Here is an 18,886-nt window from a genome sequence, read left to right as displayed (position 1 = left end):
CTGGTAAGAAAAGATCTAGTTCACTTCGTTTATACTACAACGGGTCGGAGAGATCGGTGAGCGATTTAATAGACTGGTAAAGCTTTGACTGATGTGAGGACTTAACATTGATTTAATTCTTTGTGAGGAGAGATCGGAAATGTGACTGTCTATCAAAGAGAGATCAGAAACGTGATTAGCTGTCAAAAGGAGACTTAGTACTGGGGTCAGTTTCAAAGTTTTATTGATTTTGGGGATCGGCCAAAATATGGTGTCGACAGTAATACTTGTAATTGACCATAGAAAATTCTTCGTATACCTCCTTCCCAGCTTGACCATTAGAACATTACCATTCCCTACTACCCATAGTAGGAAATTACTTATCTTAGTTAGATAGTAGCCCCAAAAATAATAAGTTTCATCTGAACTAACATGGCTATAGGAAATGTGTGCTATGCCTTAATTCCAAATAAGATACTTCATGTGTTCATTCTCCCTAATATAACCACATGTACTGCTCACAACTTTCCAAACTTCAGCCTTAAATTTATCCATCAGCAACAATTTCATCCACTAAAACTTATCCACAACTAGCACTTCCTCCAGTTTATAATTCAGAAGGGTTGCAAGCCCTAATAACTAATTCGTTTTAACTCTTGTCACTACTTTGATCATCCTTTAATATATAACATCAAGTACACACTTACCATCGTTTTCTTTTAAGAAGAATATGTACAGACTGGTGCCTATCAGGTTCTTAAATACTAGGTCATCTCAACATTATTTCCCTTGCTTATGTACACTTTCAGAGCCAAAAGTACGATCTAAATTTGAAGAGAAAGAGAAATCTTCTCCTACTGACATCAACACACTATTCATATCTTATGGTCTTCTCCCTGAAATTTCATCATCTCTTTCTATAAGATATCAATTATAACAATCCTTCTGTTATCCCACTGATTTGCCTAACATATCATCTTAAGATTTTCACATATCATCTTAAGATTTTCTATCTCCACTTGTACTCCATTTCTACCTTTTTATGCCTACCTTAACTATTTTGCATCCCTATGTTTTATTGCATTCAAGAAAATGCCTCTTACTAATAGTCTCTTTCAAAATGGATTCCAATCATGCTTACTGCCATAACTCTCATCTTTGTGCTTCTCAGTGACTTGTGACTGTCACTCATACATACTCTTCCCACTCTATCTTTTACTGTCATTCTGTTACTTATTTTCATTCACGTTTCCTTATGAAAGGACCCTATTGGTCAAACTAAAAATGTTCATCTAAACCTTAATTATAGACCTTATAATTTCTATCTCACCATCTCTACTTGTGACCTAAGCCTTTATGCCATTTTCCACCATCCCTTTTACTTGTTATGCCTATTTGAACCATTAGGTTTACTTTGATTTAACTTACTACTTATTAATTCACTCCTTTGCCTGATACAGTTTAAGACACCATTGCATATCATATAACTTTTACTTGCTCTGGTCGCATTCCTCAACTAACTTTCCTCATACTGTTAGAAATTTAAATAGATTTTATCCCATTGCTACCTACTCCATTCTGGGAATAGGAATAGATAGAGTTTGATCCCTATCCTACAACTCTGAACTCCATGTTTTGGCTCCTGATATTGCCCAAACTATGACCTGCTCTAAGTCCTGCACTTATGGATTCCACATTTTGGTAACTATTCTCAATCATATAATCTTGTTCTGGGCTTTTTAATATTGCTTTTCAGTTCATCCTATTTACCTTGCTCAGGATAGCACTTTATGTACTTTATATCTCACTTTCATCTTCCTAATCTTGTCCTATTCTTGGCTATCATCTCTTTTACGTTACCGAAAATAGAGCCTTGATTAGCTTATTCCCTAGTTCCATTCTTTTTTTTGACCTGACAGCTACACTAAATTACTGTACCTTTCAGTGTTTCTGCTAGGTCATCTTCACCTTTGTACTACTCAGAATTGGTCTTTCAACCACTCTAATTAGCACTTTCACTGGCATTAGTTTACTTCTCTGTTACATCTAAGCCAATTATTTTGTCCTTCCCTTATGCACTTCCTCTATATATATTTACATATTTTATGATTTATCTATTCTAACCTTTGTCCTTATCCTTTCCTTTACTCAAGCATACTTTTGTCATGTGCAATAAGAATTTAATGACAAACTCAGGGAGTAGTAACCATGCTTTCACTATGTGATCTCCATTTCTGTCCTTTAGTCCACATGCTATCCCCCACTACCTCAAGGAGGAGATCTGCAAGGATGCTACTTTCCAATATCCACTCAATTAGCCAAAACTTAAGATATTAGGTACCATCACTTGTCATTCTATTCACAAAACTTTCATCCACCATGATCCGATCACTTATGGTTCTTATAGTGAAACTTGTACCCTCTTTAGGATAATTGAACCAATAATTCTTTACCATACTTTATAGTCCCATTTGGGACACTATTCTGTAGGTCACCATCAACAGTAGTAACTTTATGTCTCTCCTGAAAGGATAAGATCATACCTTACATAATAACTGACTGCTGCCAAGGAACTGCATCTGCCACTTTGCCACAACCATGTCAGGCTGTCTGCTATCTTATCATACTGTAAACCCCTTAAAGCGCATTTCATAGACTATAAACATCATTCGTAGCATTCAATCTCCTTATAGGGAAGCAAAATCATATTCTGTACCTTGTTTACCGCACAAAGAAGATGCTATTTTTACTTAAACTTTAGGCATAACGTTCTATTATAATACAAATTCTGTTCAAAACCCTTTTTCAGAGACTAGATGATTTCACTATAGTGCTACCCATCACTTATGACTATGCTGAAACCTCTAATCTCACGACAACTCCTGATGTAACTCTCACCCAAGCTAGGGTAATCGAGTCATTGACTTTAGTTACAGCCCACTATAACTTTTGATGTTCTAGCTCAAAGGTTTTAAACTGCAAACTAGGAGTTTCAATTATTTTGCGGAAATAGAACTCTATTCTAGCATAACTGTACCAAAACAGAGACTGTCTGCAAATATCCTCGTCATGAGCACCATGGGGAAGCACATAGCTCTACACAATAATCCCATGTCGGTACTGTAATCTGTAGCTTACAACACAAATATCAAGAATATTGCATAGTTACTACAGTACGTTCCAACATACTAGATTTCCCACTCTTTTATCTATCCTGACTCCAATGATACCATGAACTTACTTTGACTGGCTATTTACTGATGACTGCCCACAATGATATCCTCACTCCCATTAAGGGCAGCTATACTGCCAAAAATCACCTTTAGGTCTTCGTGTCTTGTACTAGATAGGCACATCACTTGGACCCATACTGATAGAAATATAGTATTTCTTGGAGTACTTATTTCTATGGCAAACCTTAACACGTTTGCTAAATCTATTTCACATCACCATGTACTTCACAAAATCGAGGTGCTAAACTGAAGCACTCTTATACTACCTAAGGAATAACGCATAATCTAGAAGCCAGGAATTATAGAAGAAAACGAAACAGAATCCTATACTCTACATGTGACAACTCTAGGTGCACACTTTCCCATGAATCTAAAGCCTAAGCTTTGATACCATAATTGTCATAACTTAAACCCACGAGTCAGACTGACACTAGAACCTAAGCCAGCAAAAAGCCCCCGAGGCCCGTAATAAGCCTTACTAATCCCACATCCATAATCAGGGCCCAAAATTAAGGCCCATCATGCAAATAAAATAAGATAAAATATTATATTATATTTCTATTCAGGTCAACCCAACCAGATAACTATTAAAATCTAAAGCCAGGGGAGCCCAGCTCAACCCTGAATCAATCAGTTATAAACTATATAAATATCATAAAAATTTCATTTGTTAATATTAAAAACTAAAATTAATATAGTATCCAACAAGACCCATGCTACTGCTAACACATGTGGAGTTCTAGATTTCAAATTTTGAAAATAATAAAACAAATAAATAACATATGTTAAACCTGCAAAGAAGAAAGTAGGTTGCTCTAAAAAAAAACTCCTCCTGTAGCCTAGAAAGTGGTGAACAGGAGTAAACATTCAACTAAGAGAGTAAATATTTATTTTACATACAATTTCTATAACTATCTAATTCTAATGCATCCTTGGAAATGAAATTCATCATTTTCATACAAGTCAAACAAATCATATTAAGTCACATCAAATATAATCTGGAGTACTCATGCACCCGTGTCAAATCCATACTCATACATACATATATGGGGAGCTGATCCCCCCTACCCAGTTCTCTTAATCCAAGGCCTGCCAGCGAGATCAACTCGAGCTGGACTTTCGCTTAATAATCCATATGCGAGGGCCAGCGAGATCAACTCAAAGCTGTGCCTACTCCGATTTATCCATAATAAGGATCGGATCACAGCGAGTCAAGCTCCAGCCGCGTCTACCCATCCTACCCATATCCATATACTCCACATACACACCAACTCACACACACAGCTTCAGATTATCAAAACATAGTAACCAAAATAATATCATCAAGTATAAATGAAAAACAGGGCATGCTTAATATTTAACTACATAAATATAAGTATAAGTGATGCATGAGTATACCAGAACTATAATAATATTGAAATTGTAAATAAAATAAATATCTACTCACAATACTTTTACAAGCTACTATGGTGGCTGGGCGGAGGAAGAAGGCTGTCCCGGCTCATCTAAACAATATATCAAAATTTATTAATAAACAACTTGAAACAAAGCTGTAGAGAATCAAAAGACAGCCCTAAGGTTTTGCCGAAAATTCGACAGAGTTCTGCCTATACCTAGGACCTATCCCTCCTACAAAAAGGTTCAAATAACACTTCTAATTTCTAAATTTCCTGTAATCACAACTCATTAATAACATATGGCCCCTCTTCGGCCCTCCAACTCAGGCAAATCTCACATAATCTAACAATTCAATTATATGGCTTAAAATGGATATTTTGCAAAAGTCATTCTAGCTAGCTCTAAAAATTCTAAAATTTTGTTTTGCAGTCCTTAGCAATATTATAGAGTAAATGCAAAAGGAATTATAATTTTCAAACAACACACGAATATTTTATAAAATTTTATTCTAAACTCAGCGCTATAAAATTGAAGAAACTAAGAGTTTGGGTTTACCTATGCCAATTCTAATGCTTGGAACACGTCCAAGGCATCTGAAAATGGTAGGGTAGCCTATAACTTTGATCCGGTTTTGAAGTAATTCTGGCAGTTTCTCTGCTCGGCCTAAAATTGCAGGTCCGGGCAACGATCGAATTGCCATGAAATGAAAGTGTTTAAGCAAAGCCCACAACACTAGGGGTTAGACTAAAATATTTATGTCACAACCCAACCTATGGGCCGGAACAGCACTAGGACCTGGGCCAGCCTAAAGCCCCTGAGGCCCATAGTAAGCCTAACTATTTCTTAACCCAATCTTAAGGCCCATTTTAAGCTCAATTTTAAGAATTCAACAGGACAGAGTCCAGCCACAATATGGACCATACAACGGAGAGTTTTTGACTCGCCGACCTGTAAACACAATATATAACAATTTGGGGAGCTCAGCTCACCCTCCACATACTCATCATGTCATAAATCAAATGGGAGCTCAGCTCCCTCATCCAATCCAATCATACTCACACATACATGCATTTAGTGTTCTTACAAATTCAACATAATATTATAGTACAATCCCAAATTGATTAAAATACTCCTAACACATGTGGAGTCTAAAATTTTGGCTAAATTATATAAAATACATTAGATATTACTAATTGACCTGCGAAGAAGAGGAGCAGATTAGTCACAACAAGTAATCCTCCTGTAGCCTGAAAAAATAAGGTGAACAGGAGTGAGCGTTCGACTCAGAGAGTAAAATGCCAATTTTAACTACAATTTCTGTAGCTACCTAGAGCTAATGCATCCTAAGGAGTGGAATGCAACACTATCGAAATTTTCATACACATCACATCATAACAGCAAAAAGGCAATTTGGAGCACTCACACACCCAATAATGTTCAAATAGTACATATATGGAAGCTGATCCCCTATACAACTCTCTTAATCCAACCTCTGTCAGCGAGTGTCTCTCAAATCGGGCTTTTGCTTGATAAATCAAATGCGGGGGCCAGTGAGATCATCTCGAGCCGTGCCTACCCTGATTTATCCATAAAGGATCGGGTTCCAGTGAGTGTCTCTCAAGCCGCGTCTATCCGTCCTATCCATATCCAATACCACACACCACACGCACGCACACTACTCCAAATTACCATAAACAACATCCATGGTACTTCATCAATTAAGAATGCAATATAAAACGTATCTAGTGTTTAACTACATAGATACATATTTATAAGTGATACATGGGCATGCCTGAACATATAATAATATTAAAATTATAATTAAAATTAATATTTTACTCACAAACTTGAATCGAGGTCACTGCGATGGCTGGGCAGAGGAGGAAGGCTGTCCCGGCTCACCTGATAATTTCATTGTAATTGTTTAATATATTTGACTCAATACAAGTTTAGAAAGGACCAAATACGCCCTAAGTCGTGCCGAAAATCTGGCAGAGTCTCCCCTACACCTAGGACCTACCCAACCTACAAAAGGGTTCAAAATACACTTCTATATCTACAAGTCACACATCCACAACTCAATCACATCACATGGCCCCTCCTGGGCCCATCCAAATAGTCAATAACCACAATTTGAAAAATTACAATTTAGTCTATACAATGACCCCTTTTGCAAAAACTACCCAAATAAGCTCTAAAAATTCTAAAATTTTGCCCCGCGGTTCTTAGCAATATTATTAAACTAATGCAAAAGGAATTATAATTTTTTAACCTACCACGAATATTTTATAGATTTTTAATCATAATCAAGCACTAGATAATTAAGAAAAAGTAAGGTTCGAGTTTAACTATGCCAATTCCAACCTTGGGGATGCGTCCGGAATGTCTGAAAATAGTAGGGTAGCCTATAATTTCGACCTAATTCTAAAACTTTTTTGGTAGCCTGCCTGCCTGCCTGGCTTGAAATTGCAGACCCGAGCAACTGTTGAATTTCTGTGAATTGAAGGTACCTACGCAAAGCCCACAACACGAGAGTTAGTACATAATTCTTACAAAATTTATTAAGCTCATTTAGTGCTTAGAAAAATGCTGCGAAGTTTCGTGGAACCCATAGAAAAACGGTGTTGAAAAAATTCAAAATGGATATTGCCGCGAAGCTGAGCACTCCGGTACTCTCGCATTTTTCGTGGGGTTCACGATTTACGAAAACTTTTCGGATAAAAATTGGACAAATCGCTCAATAGATTTTGGTATTCTTGATGTTTATGGAAAGCTCTCGAGGAGTAGATGGGTTTTGGGAGAAGACCCGATCCAATCGGTGGCCGGATCAACCGGAATCAGCCCGGGAAGCTGAAGCAGTGCACGCGCGCAGGGGGTACTTTCGCGCGATTTTCCGGCGGCCTAGAGGCGAGCCGAGGGCGGGTAAGGGCGGGGGAAGGCCGGCAGCAACATGGGGACAGGTGGGGAGGCGGTGGCCGACCGCGGAGGGAGAGGGAGGAGAGAGAAACGGGTGAGGAAAGAGGGAGTGTCGGGGAGAGAAAAGGGAGAAGAAAAAAAAGAAGGAAGGGAGTGGTTCAATTCGATCAGTTCGATTCGGTTTAGTTCGATTCAGTTGGTTCGATTCAGGATACCCAAAATTAAATTTTTACTCTGTCTGGGACCAAAAACGAGGCCCAAAAATTTCAAAAAAATTTCAAAAAACTCAAAAAAATTCTTAGAGTCAAAATATATTTTTAATTTTGTCACGTGGTCTTTAAATTAATTTTTAAAAATATCAAAGTTTCACATTTTCAGAAAATCGAACCCGATTTCTAAAATCTGAAAAATTTCAAAAAATTTTTTTAAAATTTAAATAAAATAAAATATTAATATTTACTCATAAAATAATTAATTTAAAAATTAAAGGTGTTACAATTCATATTTATATATAAAATAATTATTTAAAAATTATATGTGTTACAGATTTGAGGGGAATGGGTATGCTTACCTACGTATTAAGGACGCTTCGACCTAAATTGCTTTGAGGGAAATATAAACCTATGCTAGAGTAATACGGTTGCTCTAAATCATATTCCCTCAATCCATTAGTAGCACACTTAATGAATCTGATGACCTTGTTAGAGGGTTTTGTCTTCTACATTTGTATCTCTTTCTCTGTAGTACCGAGCATTCTGTCTTAAGAGCATTCACTGAGCTTGTCCTTTTGGTGTTAGTGAGTGTTATCAATATGATTCTCTAGGAAATAAACTAATGAGTTCTGCCATTGTCATCATGTGGCCTATAAGACTATTTTCAATGTTGAGGTTAGTTGTCTGACCTCTTTTAGTATAGGGCCAGTGGTAGAATTGTTCCTTGTGTTGTTGTACTATGGATTGGTATTTTCATACTGTCGTAACCAATAAATATCCTGGTTTGTTCTCTTTTAGTGTGTGATCTACAAATTTTACTGTAATTTCTCAATGAAGTTAATGGTATTTTCTAATCTGGACTGAGGGAGACTTCCCCCTCCTAAATTTTTTTGCACTATTTTTTTTTTTTTTTTTTTTTGCATTTCATGCGACCACTTTAAACTCTATTTTTTAAAAGGATTAAAAAACCTAAGGTACAAAATAAGGAAAAACCAAAACAAAGGAACTAAAATTTCACGATTCAATTTACTAGGGCTACTCTTTCGTTAGGGATGTGCCTATTTTCACAAGTCAATTTACTAGGGCTACAGCCAAAATAAGAAAAGGACTAAAATACTCTTAAATATCACATAGACAAACACATATATATGGTAAATTCATTTAAAATAGATGACATATTTATATCCTATATTTCCTCCCATACGTATTGGTTAACTTTTAAAGAATGTAAAATTTTAAAAAATTTTAATTAAATTAAAAAAAGCTTTGCAGCCTATAAAAAGAAGAATTTCGTTGCTTTATTATTAATAAATTAGTAATTCTCTAAATAAATTATACTTTTTAATTTAAATTATTATTATCAATTATTGTTAAATAACTTACTAAAATACAAAATGATTGTTCTCATAAAGGAAAAATTTAGTAATAGACACTATTAAGGTATGTATTATTCACTCATTATTTTATGATTATTTTTTAATATTAATAACCATCTAATTATTAATGAGTAAACAATTTTTAGAATAATTATTTGAAAAACAATTTTTAGAAAAACAACATTAAAGAGATGAAAATTTAAATATTTAAATAAATGTTACCTAATTATCAATTACATGTTGGTTCAAGAAATCAACACATATATATATATGAACATAAAATTATTCATATCAATAAAAAAATTAGTTTTGAAAGATTATAATGTGCTAATATTTTTAAAACATAAATAAAGAATAAGACGATTATGTTTTATTTTATTTTTTTTATTTAAAGATAAAAGCAAGAGAAAATATATGCTGCTGACATGGAGTTATTTATATTGAATTCTTCTTTTTTTATTTATAAAAAATTAATAATAATAATAATAATAATAATAATAATTATTATTATTATTATTATTATTATTAATTTTTTGTAATTTTTAGTAGGGCTCTGGGTAATTTTTTAGTCCTGAATTGAACAAAAAAATCATAATAACTCCACGAGAATTATATCAAATTAAAATTATTTTGATATTTTAATTTGATCTTAATTTCTATTAAAAATTAAAATGAAAATTAAATTTATATATATTTTTTTGTGATATTTTAGGTATTATAAATTAAATACAATTTAATATTTTATTTTATTTATCTATCTTTTCTTAATAAATGTAGTTACAAATATATTAAATTATCTTATAATTCTTAATTTTTTATATATATATATATCTTAAAATTAAGAATTATATAATTTAAAAATAATTAAAATATATATTATATAATATATCATGTATTAATAATTTATTTTAAATTTAATTATTAATTTAAATATAAATTTTTATAAAAATAATTATATAAAATTATGTAAAAAATAAAAAATAAATAAAAATTATAATAAATTAAAAAAAATTTTTAAAATTTCCTTGAATCAGAATTAAAATAATAATAAAAATTTAAATCAAAATCAAAATTAAATTAAAACTTTAATTAAATTTTAATTTCTAGACAGTTTCTAAACCAAAATCGAAACCCCATTCCTCCAAATTTTGATTTCTAGACAGTTTCTGAACCAAAATCGAAACCCCATACCTCCAATTTTCAGGGTAAGGTACGATGACTATTTCAAGCCTTTTCCACGAACCAAACAAATAATCAGAACTAACATGTAACACGCGCAAGCGCAAAAGCATAGTGAATAGGTGGAATCCCAATTTTAAAACTCTGAGAGAGAGAGAGAGCTCACAGGGTCAAAAATGGCAGCCGCTACTTCTTCAGTATCTACCTCGTCGATCACAGAGGAGGAGCTGACACTCACAGTGAAGTGGAGCGGCAAGGAGTACACTGTTCGAGTCTGTGGCGACGACTCTGTGGGCGAGTTGAAGCGCCGTATATGCGAACTTACCAATGTTATGCCTAAGCGACAAAAGCTTCTCTACCCCAAAATCGGTAATAAGCTTGCTGATGACTCCGTTTTGGTCTCCCAGCTTCCCCTCAAGTCCTCTCTCAAGATGACGATGATTGGGTTAGATCCTCTCCTCTTGTAGTTTTTTTTTTTATTTTATTTTTTAATTATACTGGGTTTCTGTGTGCTGATTGTATCTTGGTTTTGACAAAGTTGAAGTTAAAAATCTGTTGATTGGCTAGTTTTTTGTGATTTTTCTTTTTATTTTTCTCTCAATTAATGATTTTTTTGATGATGGGTCTTTTGAATTTTGATATCAGAATTTAGTGGATAAAGGGTTTTTGATTAGTGCGTTTAGTTTAGTGTGTGAAATTGAGATCTATTTGTAATCGGAACTGAGCGATTTGTATATTGAGAGTGGAAGTGTCACAATTTTACAAATTTAAGAAACTATACAATTCTTAGGATAAATAAAGCAAAAAAAAAAAAAAAAAAAGGTTTCTTGAAACACATATGACAATGGGGTTAAGACTGAAGCTCTTGACTGGGAAGTGAAAGTTAAACTTGAAACAGAGATGCCTGCAAATTTGGCATTGTGCTTTAGCATTTATTTAATTTTAAAGTCTGGGGTCCGATCCACTTGTTGCTCGTTATGAATCATTTAATTCTTAGATTAAGTTGGTTGTGGGTATTGTGGAGGTATGATGACTCAAGGCTTGATGTGATGGCCAACTTTTGTTCTCATTATGGCCTTATAATTAAATAATAGAGCATAATCAAAATGGGGAAGGAAGAATGGGAGCAGATTGACAGGAGATAGTGAAATGGTGTTTTCCTTCAGCCGATCTTTGTAGTTGACGATCTAAAGTTTTCATTGTGTTCTAATTCTTACTACATCAGTTAGATGCTTAGCTTCCATGATATCGTATGAATGGGGGGGGGGGGGAGGGGAAGGGGGGGCCACGCGGGGGTTTGGGGGGTGTTGGAGAAGGGAATAGGGAGGGGGGGGCTTCATCAATTAGTTCCAAGACATTTGTTTGGAACGATTAGTTTTTGCAGAATGTGTAATATCAGTTGCATGTCATGAAGTCAAATGAGATTTGAGTATCATTCTTTCTAGTTTTCTATTTGGAAAGTTTACTTGAGATAGAACTTGTTGGTAGGAGGAAAATCACTATTTCTTTTGTAACATGAATACAACTCTTTGAATTTTGAATCTAGTTGCAATTGATATTGAATTCAACTGAATTTTCAGAACTGTTGAAGATGATATAATTGTGGATCAAGTGGACTCCTCCGAGGTTGTTGATGATTTTGAGCTGGGGCAAGATGAAGCTGTTGACATTAAAGATAAGGAAGTTAATAAGCAAAAACTAAGGAGGCGCATAGATCAATATAAGGTCAGCTATAAACTTTTGACATTTAATTATTTGTAATAAAGTATTTTGTGTATTGTGAATGAAATATATATTCATGTTATTTCTTTGATTTTAAATGATTTACAGTCATGAAAATAAATGCCTTTAAGATACGTGGTGTATAAAGATAGCTGCTTTTGTTCAATTATCTTAGGGTCCATTTGGATAGGTGGCTTTTGAAGTGAAGGTGGATTTGGTTTTGTGTTTCAAGTTAAAAATAATAAAATATCAACATAATATTAAAGTCTAATCCCCTTCATTTCAAATCCTCGTCTGTCCAAATGAAGCCTTATATTCTTTAAATAGTTGTAGTGACAATGGCATTAAGTTTTTGAATGGAGGAGAAAGTGCAAGGATTTGGTGGGGGGTAAAGATCACAAATTCACACTGGGATAAAAGTGTCTGTGCTTGTACTTGGAAGGACAGGGTAGAAGATTGAGGGGAGATGTGATGGGGCATGAATCAAAAAGTTTTTCTAGGGTTATGTGTTTCATATTCATCTTATAAAAGGTATTGCTACAAGTGTGTTGCGTCAATGGGAGAGCATTTCTTCTTTTAGCTTGGATGGCCCCCTACTTGTATCATGAGGGCACCTTGCTCTCATCCCATTCAATTGGAAAGCTATCATTTACTTCTGATTTGCTAGTTTTACTTTTCCTTCATCAGAATTTTGGAACCTGATGGGAAATATTACGTATATTATGTGCCTAGGTACACAATGTGAGCTGCTTTAGCTAAATTTGTGTTGGCACTTTTTTGTGGCATGGATTTATGCACATGGTTGGAGGATTTCCCTACATGCAGCTAACTTTTGATGTTCCTTCGGATATATGTTAAATGTTAGATTGCACTTCAGAATCCATGTCGTGAAGGGAAAAAGCTGCTTGTTCTAGATATTGATTATACTCTATTTGATCACCGATCCACAGCAGAGAACCCACTTGAACTCATGCGGCCTTGTAAGTAGTTTGTTGTAGCAAATTATTGTTTATACTTATTGTAACAATTAGTTTCTAATTGTATCATCTTCTCGTGCAGATCTTCATGAGTTTCTCACAGCTGTTTATGCAGAGTATGATATTATGATTTGGTCGGCAACCAGGTTACATTTCAATTATACCTTTGGATTTTTTCTATAACTTTATGTCATGCCAGGGTTTGTTTATGAAAATTTATCATTTGTCTAAATTTGATGACATGGAACATGAAACTAGGGCTCCGTTCGTCTTGCAGAAAATATTTCCTTGAAAAACATATTATGATGTTAGGGATGTAAATTGGGAAGAAAAATCCGTCAATAGAAAATTTTTCCTAATCATACGGAAACTAAGTCATATTTAAGGAAAATTGAAAGCTATTTTCTAGACTTCAACAAACTCTTAAAATTGAAAGGGATCTACAAGACAAGCATATAAGCACATACCTACCAAGCCACCGAACCAAACATTGTTGAACATTGTCAACCATGTGTGACTGTTGATTACACTAATCTCTATTTTATATGAAAGAATTCATTTATTTATATGCTTTCTGCAGATTGAAGTGGATTGAATTGAAAATGGGACAACTGGGAGTGCTTAACAATCCAAACTATAAAATCACAGCTCTTCTAGACCATTTAGCAATGATTACAGTTCAATCAGATTCTCGAGGAATCTTTGACTGCAAGCCACTTGGATTGATTTGGGCTCAGTTTCCCGAGGTGTGGACTTTTAAGATGAATTCTTTTAAAAAAGAAAGTCACAACTTTGTTTGCTTTGTTGTTAAGTTCTGTGAATAGATGAAAGACCGTATAGAAACATAATCACTTCAATCTTTTGTATATAGTTTATCAATTCAGGAAGCAATTTAAGGTAGTGCCTTGTCAGGGAAAGTGGCAACTAACTTTCCTTGCTATATGACATTCTTTGAAATCCTTAATGATTCTTTGATGCTATTAATCTTGTTCCAACTCCTATGAAAAGTATAGTTATCCATTTCATATGATCAGCAAATTTATTGTAATTACTCTGTAAACTGTAGAAAATGGAATGATTGCACCTTTTATGTGAATCACCTCTACTTTGACAGACTGACATATTTGTTTTGTCATTGCTTCAGTTTTACAATCCAAAAAACACTATAATGTTCGATGATCTGCGAAGAAATTTTGTGATGAACCCACAAAATGGTTTGACAATCAAGCCTTTCAGGAAGGCTCATGCAAATAGAGATAGTGATCAGGAGCTCGTGAAGCTCACCCAATACTTACTTGCCATTGCAGAACTTGATGATTTAAGCACTCTGAATCATGAAAACTGGGAGTTCTTTGCTGAGGACAATACAAAAAGGCGTAGGCATGCGTAATTGACATTAACAAGCTTGGAAACCTTAAAGTTGCCTCCTTGTATTCGCATTTTGAGGTATTGTGTTCCTTACCTTTTTGACTGCCTCAATCAGTTCTCACCTCAATAATATGTGCAATATTAACTGAAATCTAGATGTTGATGATATATACATTGTCATTTAAATTGATTATTACAGAACAGTAGCCATTATTTAAAATTTTGATCATTATGTACATAAAAACGGCAATCTAATCAGCTTTTAAAATGGCAATCATATAGCTGTATTAGGTTAGATGTTCTTGGCAGGTTTTTTTTTTCCTTCCTAATTGTTTTTTTAAGTTTTATAACTTCTTCCTCCTTTCCCACTTGCTTATTGCCTGTAGGATTCAAGCATTATTATTTATAATGGTTTTCTTTCCTCTTCATTTCTCCCTTTTTTTTTTTTTTTGGACAAATTGCATTTCCCCTTTTATGCATTGCACAGAAATGCCTGCTGTTTTGAAATACCACTGCTGGCCCATTCCTTTGTAAGATTTAATAGATAGAGTAAATTCTTAGCTTTAAACATTTCTAATATATATATATATATATATATATATCTTCATTACAACACCTAACATTGCCATAACTTCATTCTCAGATCACACATTTGCCAAAGTTTCAACTCACTTTTCTCACGGTTTGCAATGCAATACAAGTATAACTGCAGTATTTCTTATGAGATCTCCTCTTGTTACAGGGATGCCGAAGGGTGGATGCTGATACAGCTAAAGGATAGCCTTTTTTTCCCCCTGTTGTGGGTACATTTCTGGAATTTAAAGTACTCTAGTGAGAGTGTGTTTAATATTATAATCAAGGGTTTATCCATTACATAGTTTGCACACCACCTTTTATTTTTTCTATGGATGCCAAAAATTGACTCTGTTGTGAAGGATGTGGATTGTTGACTCATGATTCTATACAAGTAAACTTAATTAGCTTGTGAAGGGTTGAAGTTGCTCCTGCACATTATATCTTTAGATTATTGAAGAGGGATTGGATGGGAAGATATCATATGACATGTTTGATCTGTTCTAATCTATGTGCTTATTAGTTCAACTGATTTGGAAGTCCAATCTCCAGATATATTTGAATATGAATTACGTTTTAGAGAATCCAGAGCGGAAACCTCAAGAACATGAAAAAAATAAAAAGGGGTTGTTTCGTTCGTATGTTATAGAACCAGGATCAAGTTCAATTAGTTTAATATTTTTAAAGCTCCAACTAAGTTTGATTTGATTTGAAAGGTAAAACCTACTTCATATATATAGAGAGAGAGAGAGAGGCGGAACTTGGTCTGGGTCTGGGGTGCATGTGAAGCCTTTGGCCCTCAAACATTAAAATTTGTTTTATTGGTGTAAAAAATTTTTATTTTTTTATTAATTGGCAAATTTTTCATTAATTGAACTTTTTAAATTTTTTATAAATATTAATAATTTATAATTTAGTTTTCTTCAACGTGCGTCACCGCTGGTTGGCCAAAAAAAATGACGAAAATGTGGACCGCTAAATGATTCATGGGGGTGAGATCACAGCCGCAAGTATTTTATTTGTCAAGTGTTCAGAAGACACTATCAATTGATTCTGGACCCACAACGTCCGGCGGAATCTGAGATCTTGCGCCTTTTCTGTTGGACCCACCTGTTATCAGCGCAGTGGATCGCATCAAAGAATCTTAAAAGGCTTTTCTTTTTCATTTGTTTTTTTACCCTATCATCATCTTCATCATCTTTATTATTAAGTTATTTAATTAAAAAAATTTAAAATTTTAGAATATTTATGATTGTAGTTAAAAAAATTTTTTTATGTGTATTACAATTGAATTTTTTAAATTAGTTAAAAAAATTTATAATTGAATTTTTTATATTAACTTTAAAAAATTAACGATAAATTATAATATAATTTTTTAAAATTTTATTTGATTAAAAAAAATTATAATATAATTTTTAAAATTTTATTTGATTAAAAAATAGTCTATTAATTTAAATTTTATATTTAAATATTTTTATTTATAATATAAAATATATTTTATTCATTTTTAATTAAAATTTCACACTAAAAAGTTATTTTTCATTGATTAAAATATATTTTAATATAATAAATAAATTAAAAATTACATAATAATAAAGTAATTAAAAAATAATCACACTATAAATATTTTTTTTAGTTATTAATTGTACATATTAATCACATTATAATAAAATAATAATATTTTATATAATAACAATGTTCGTTGATTTAAACTATAAAATTTTTTTTCTTACGTATTTTTTTACCAATCATTAATTTATTGTCATGCATATTAATTTTTCTAAATTAATAAATAATTAATATGCTTTTAAAAAGATTAACCGTTATTTTTATTTATAAAATTATGAACAGTTTTGATATTGATTGTATGGCCTATATATACTCGATCTGTCATTCTAATTATAATGCGTTGCATAATTGATAATTAGAAAAAAATTTTACAGTGTAATTATTTTATAATTATTACGTAATTTTTAAATTATTTATTATATTAAAATATATTTTAATCAATAAAATTAATACTTTTAGTATAAAATTTTAATTAAAAATAAATAGAAAATATATTTTATATAATAAATAAAAATATTTAAATATAAAAATTTAAACTAATGAAATATTTTATTAATTAAATAAAATTTCAGAAATTATACTGTAATTTATTGTTTCTCTCTCAAATTCAATGAACTTCATTTAGTTACAATTATGATAATTAATTAAGTTTCAATTATAATATAAAAAAAATGGCTACAATGGTAAAAAATTTTAAAATTTTCATATTTTTTTTTTATTCAATAAGCCTCACTATTATTAAAATAATAAATAACACTCCAACAGAAAAGGTAAGTTTATAAAAAAACTAAAAATATAATTCAAGAAAAAAAAAAAATATATATATATATATATATTTATTTATTTAAGTTCCATCTATATATATATAAAAAAGTTACTAATATAATGTCCCATCTCCCACATGCGCACGTGGATGATTGGCATATGAGTTAGTTTTGGCTTTGGAATTTGTTATCCGGACAACAGCTGAAACGAGAAAGTTGAAAATTGAAGATTATCCAATCGACCCTACCATTAATATTCAAATCATAAGCTGACAATTGAATAGAATTAATTTCTATATTACTATCATCTTTTTAGTTTGAAAGCTATCCCCGTATCTAAGCCGACCACCACCAACCTCATATTATATAATAATAATATTATTATATATGAATTTTTCATACATATATATGTATCTGACAAAGTTTTCAAGAAAATTTAAAAATTTAATTATCACTAATTAGAAGGTCAATATGAGAGAGATGATTCCACTCTAATAAGGTGCAGGTTGTTTTAATTTTTTGAAGCCATAAATTTTAGCATACATGGAAGTGTTGGGATTCCAATTTTGAAGCCATTAATGATCTGAATTCATTTTGTGCAAACTGGACAACTATATTCCAATTTTTTTTTATATAAAAATTTTAAGCGAAAAAAGTTTTCAGTTTAGGGTCACGATATATCACCAATTTCATTAAGATATTACAGTAGAGTTTATATATTACGTATCAAGAGAGAGGTTGACAAGATTCAAACTCTCAACTTAATGGAAGCCCTAATTGAATTTTACCAACTGAATCGATTCTAATTGGCTAGATTTCCAATTCCTTACCTCAATCTCCATGGATTCCTAGTTCTAGAACATCACGAGCCCAAGTCTTGAAAGCCAACACTAAGAAAAGAAAGAAAATAAAAAATTATCAAATAGCTAAACTAAGACATAGAGGATAGATAATGATCCCTTGGGATGAAGGTGAAGGAGTGGAAGTGTGGATTAAAGGGCATTAAAATCTTGAATTTCAAAAATTATTTTTAAGGTTACATGCACCATACCAAGTGTATTATGATCATAATCAATTTTCAATACCCAATTGCATACCAAAACATATTTTAACATGCATTAAAATTTTATTTGCCATTAAAGATTATGAATTAATATTTAATTCAATTAAACCCTAACTAAAAGAGATATTTTTAAGTACTAACCTCTTGATGCACAATTGATGCCTCTTAGAATGTTCTTAAGACCCTAAATATTGTCCCTCTAGTTTGTCCACCACAAGCACACACCAAAGTTGTAATGGCAACCCCTTGATTAACTTCTCAAGCCTTGTCAACTAATTTTGAGATGGGTTTATATTTTGTGAAGGTTGTATGAATGTATTGGGTATTAGGAATATTTTCTAATAATTTAATTTAAGAGGAAATCTAAGTTTTTCCCTTTGAATCAATTGAGAAATTGAAGAGGAGAAGAAGACTCTATGTTGCCATCCAACACGAGAGAAAAGAGAGGAGTAGCTGATTTTTCTTTATAACCTTTCTTTATATACTTAGGTCAAACTCTAACTCCCTTGCCACATGTCATCACAAGATCCCATCTTGTTATTATTTGATTTAATCCC

At 32.5% G+C, this 18,886-nt stretch overlaps 1 protein-coding gene across 1 annotated transcript; it reads left to right on the top strand.

The window, feature by feature from the left end:
- The first annotated feature begins 10,324 nt into the window (after positions 1-10,324).
- Positions 10,325-15,349, top strand: LOC110651706 (ubiquitin-like domain-containing CTD phosphatase). The gene is made up of 7 exons (XM_058135149.1): positions 10,325-10,738; positions 11,874-12,018; positions 12,881-12,995; positions 13,075-13,138; positions 13,573-13,738; positions 14,137-14,438; positions 15,103-15,349. The coding sequence occupies exons 1-6, from the start codon at positions 10,470-10,472 to the stop codon at positions 14,380-14,382; spliced, it is 1,005 nt and encodes a 334-aa protein (XP_057991132.1). The 5' UTR covers positions 10,325-10,469; the 3' UTR covers positions 14,383-14,438; positions 15,103-15,349.
- The last annotated feature ends 3,537 nt before the right edge of the window (positions 15,350-18,886 follow it).

This window comes from Hevea brasiliensis, chromosome 14 (genome assembly GCF_030052815.1).
Source record: "Hevea brasiliensis isolate MT/VB/25A 57/8 chromosome 14, ASM3005281v1, whole genome shotgun sequence".
Taxonomy (NCBI): Eukaryota; Viridiplantae; Streptophyta; class Magnoliopsida; order Malpighiales; family Euphorbiaceae; genus Hevea; species Hevea brasiliensis.
The sequence above is the reverse complement of the archived record's forward strand: the minus strand, read 5'-3'. Positions and strand labels throughout refer to the sequence as shown.

Coding starts and splice junctions, on each gene's coding strand:
- LOC110651706 (XM_058135149.1), top strand. CDS start 10,470: ATGGCAGCCGCTACTTCTTCAGTATCTACCTCGTCGATCACAGAGGAG. Junction 10,739..11,873: donor CTCAAGATGACGATGATTGG/GTTAGATCCTCT, acceptor CTGAATTTTCAG/AACTGTTGAAGATGATATAA. Junction 13,139..13,572: donor ATGATTTGGTCGGCAACCAG/GTTACATTTCAA, acceptor TGCTTTCTGCAG/ATTGAAGTGGATTGAATTGA.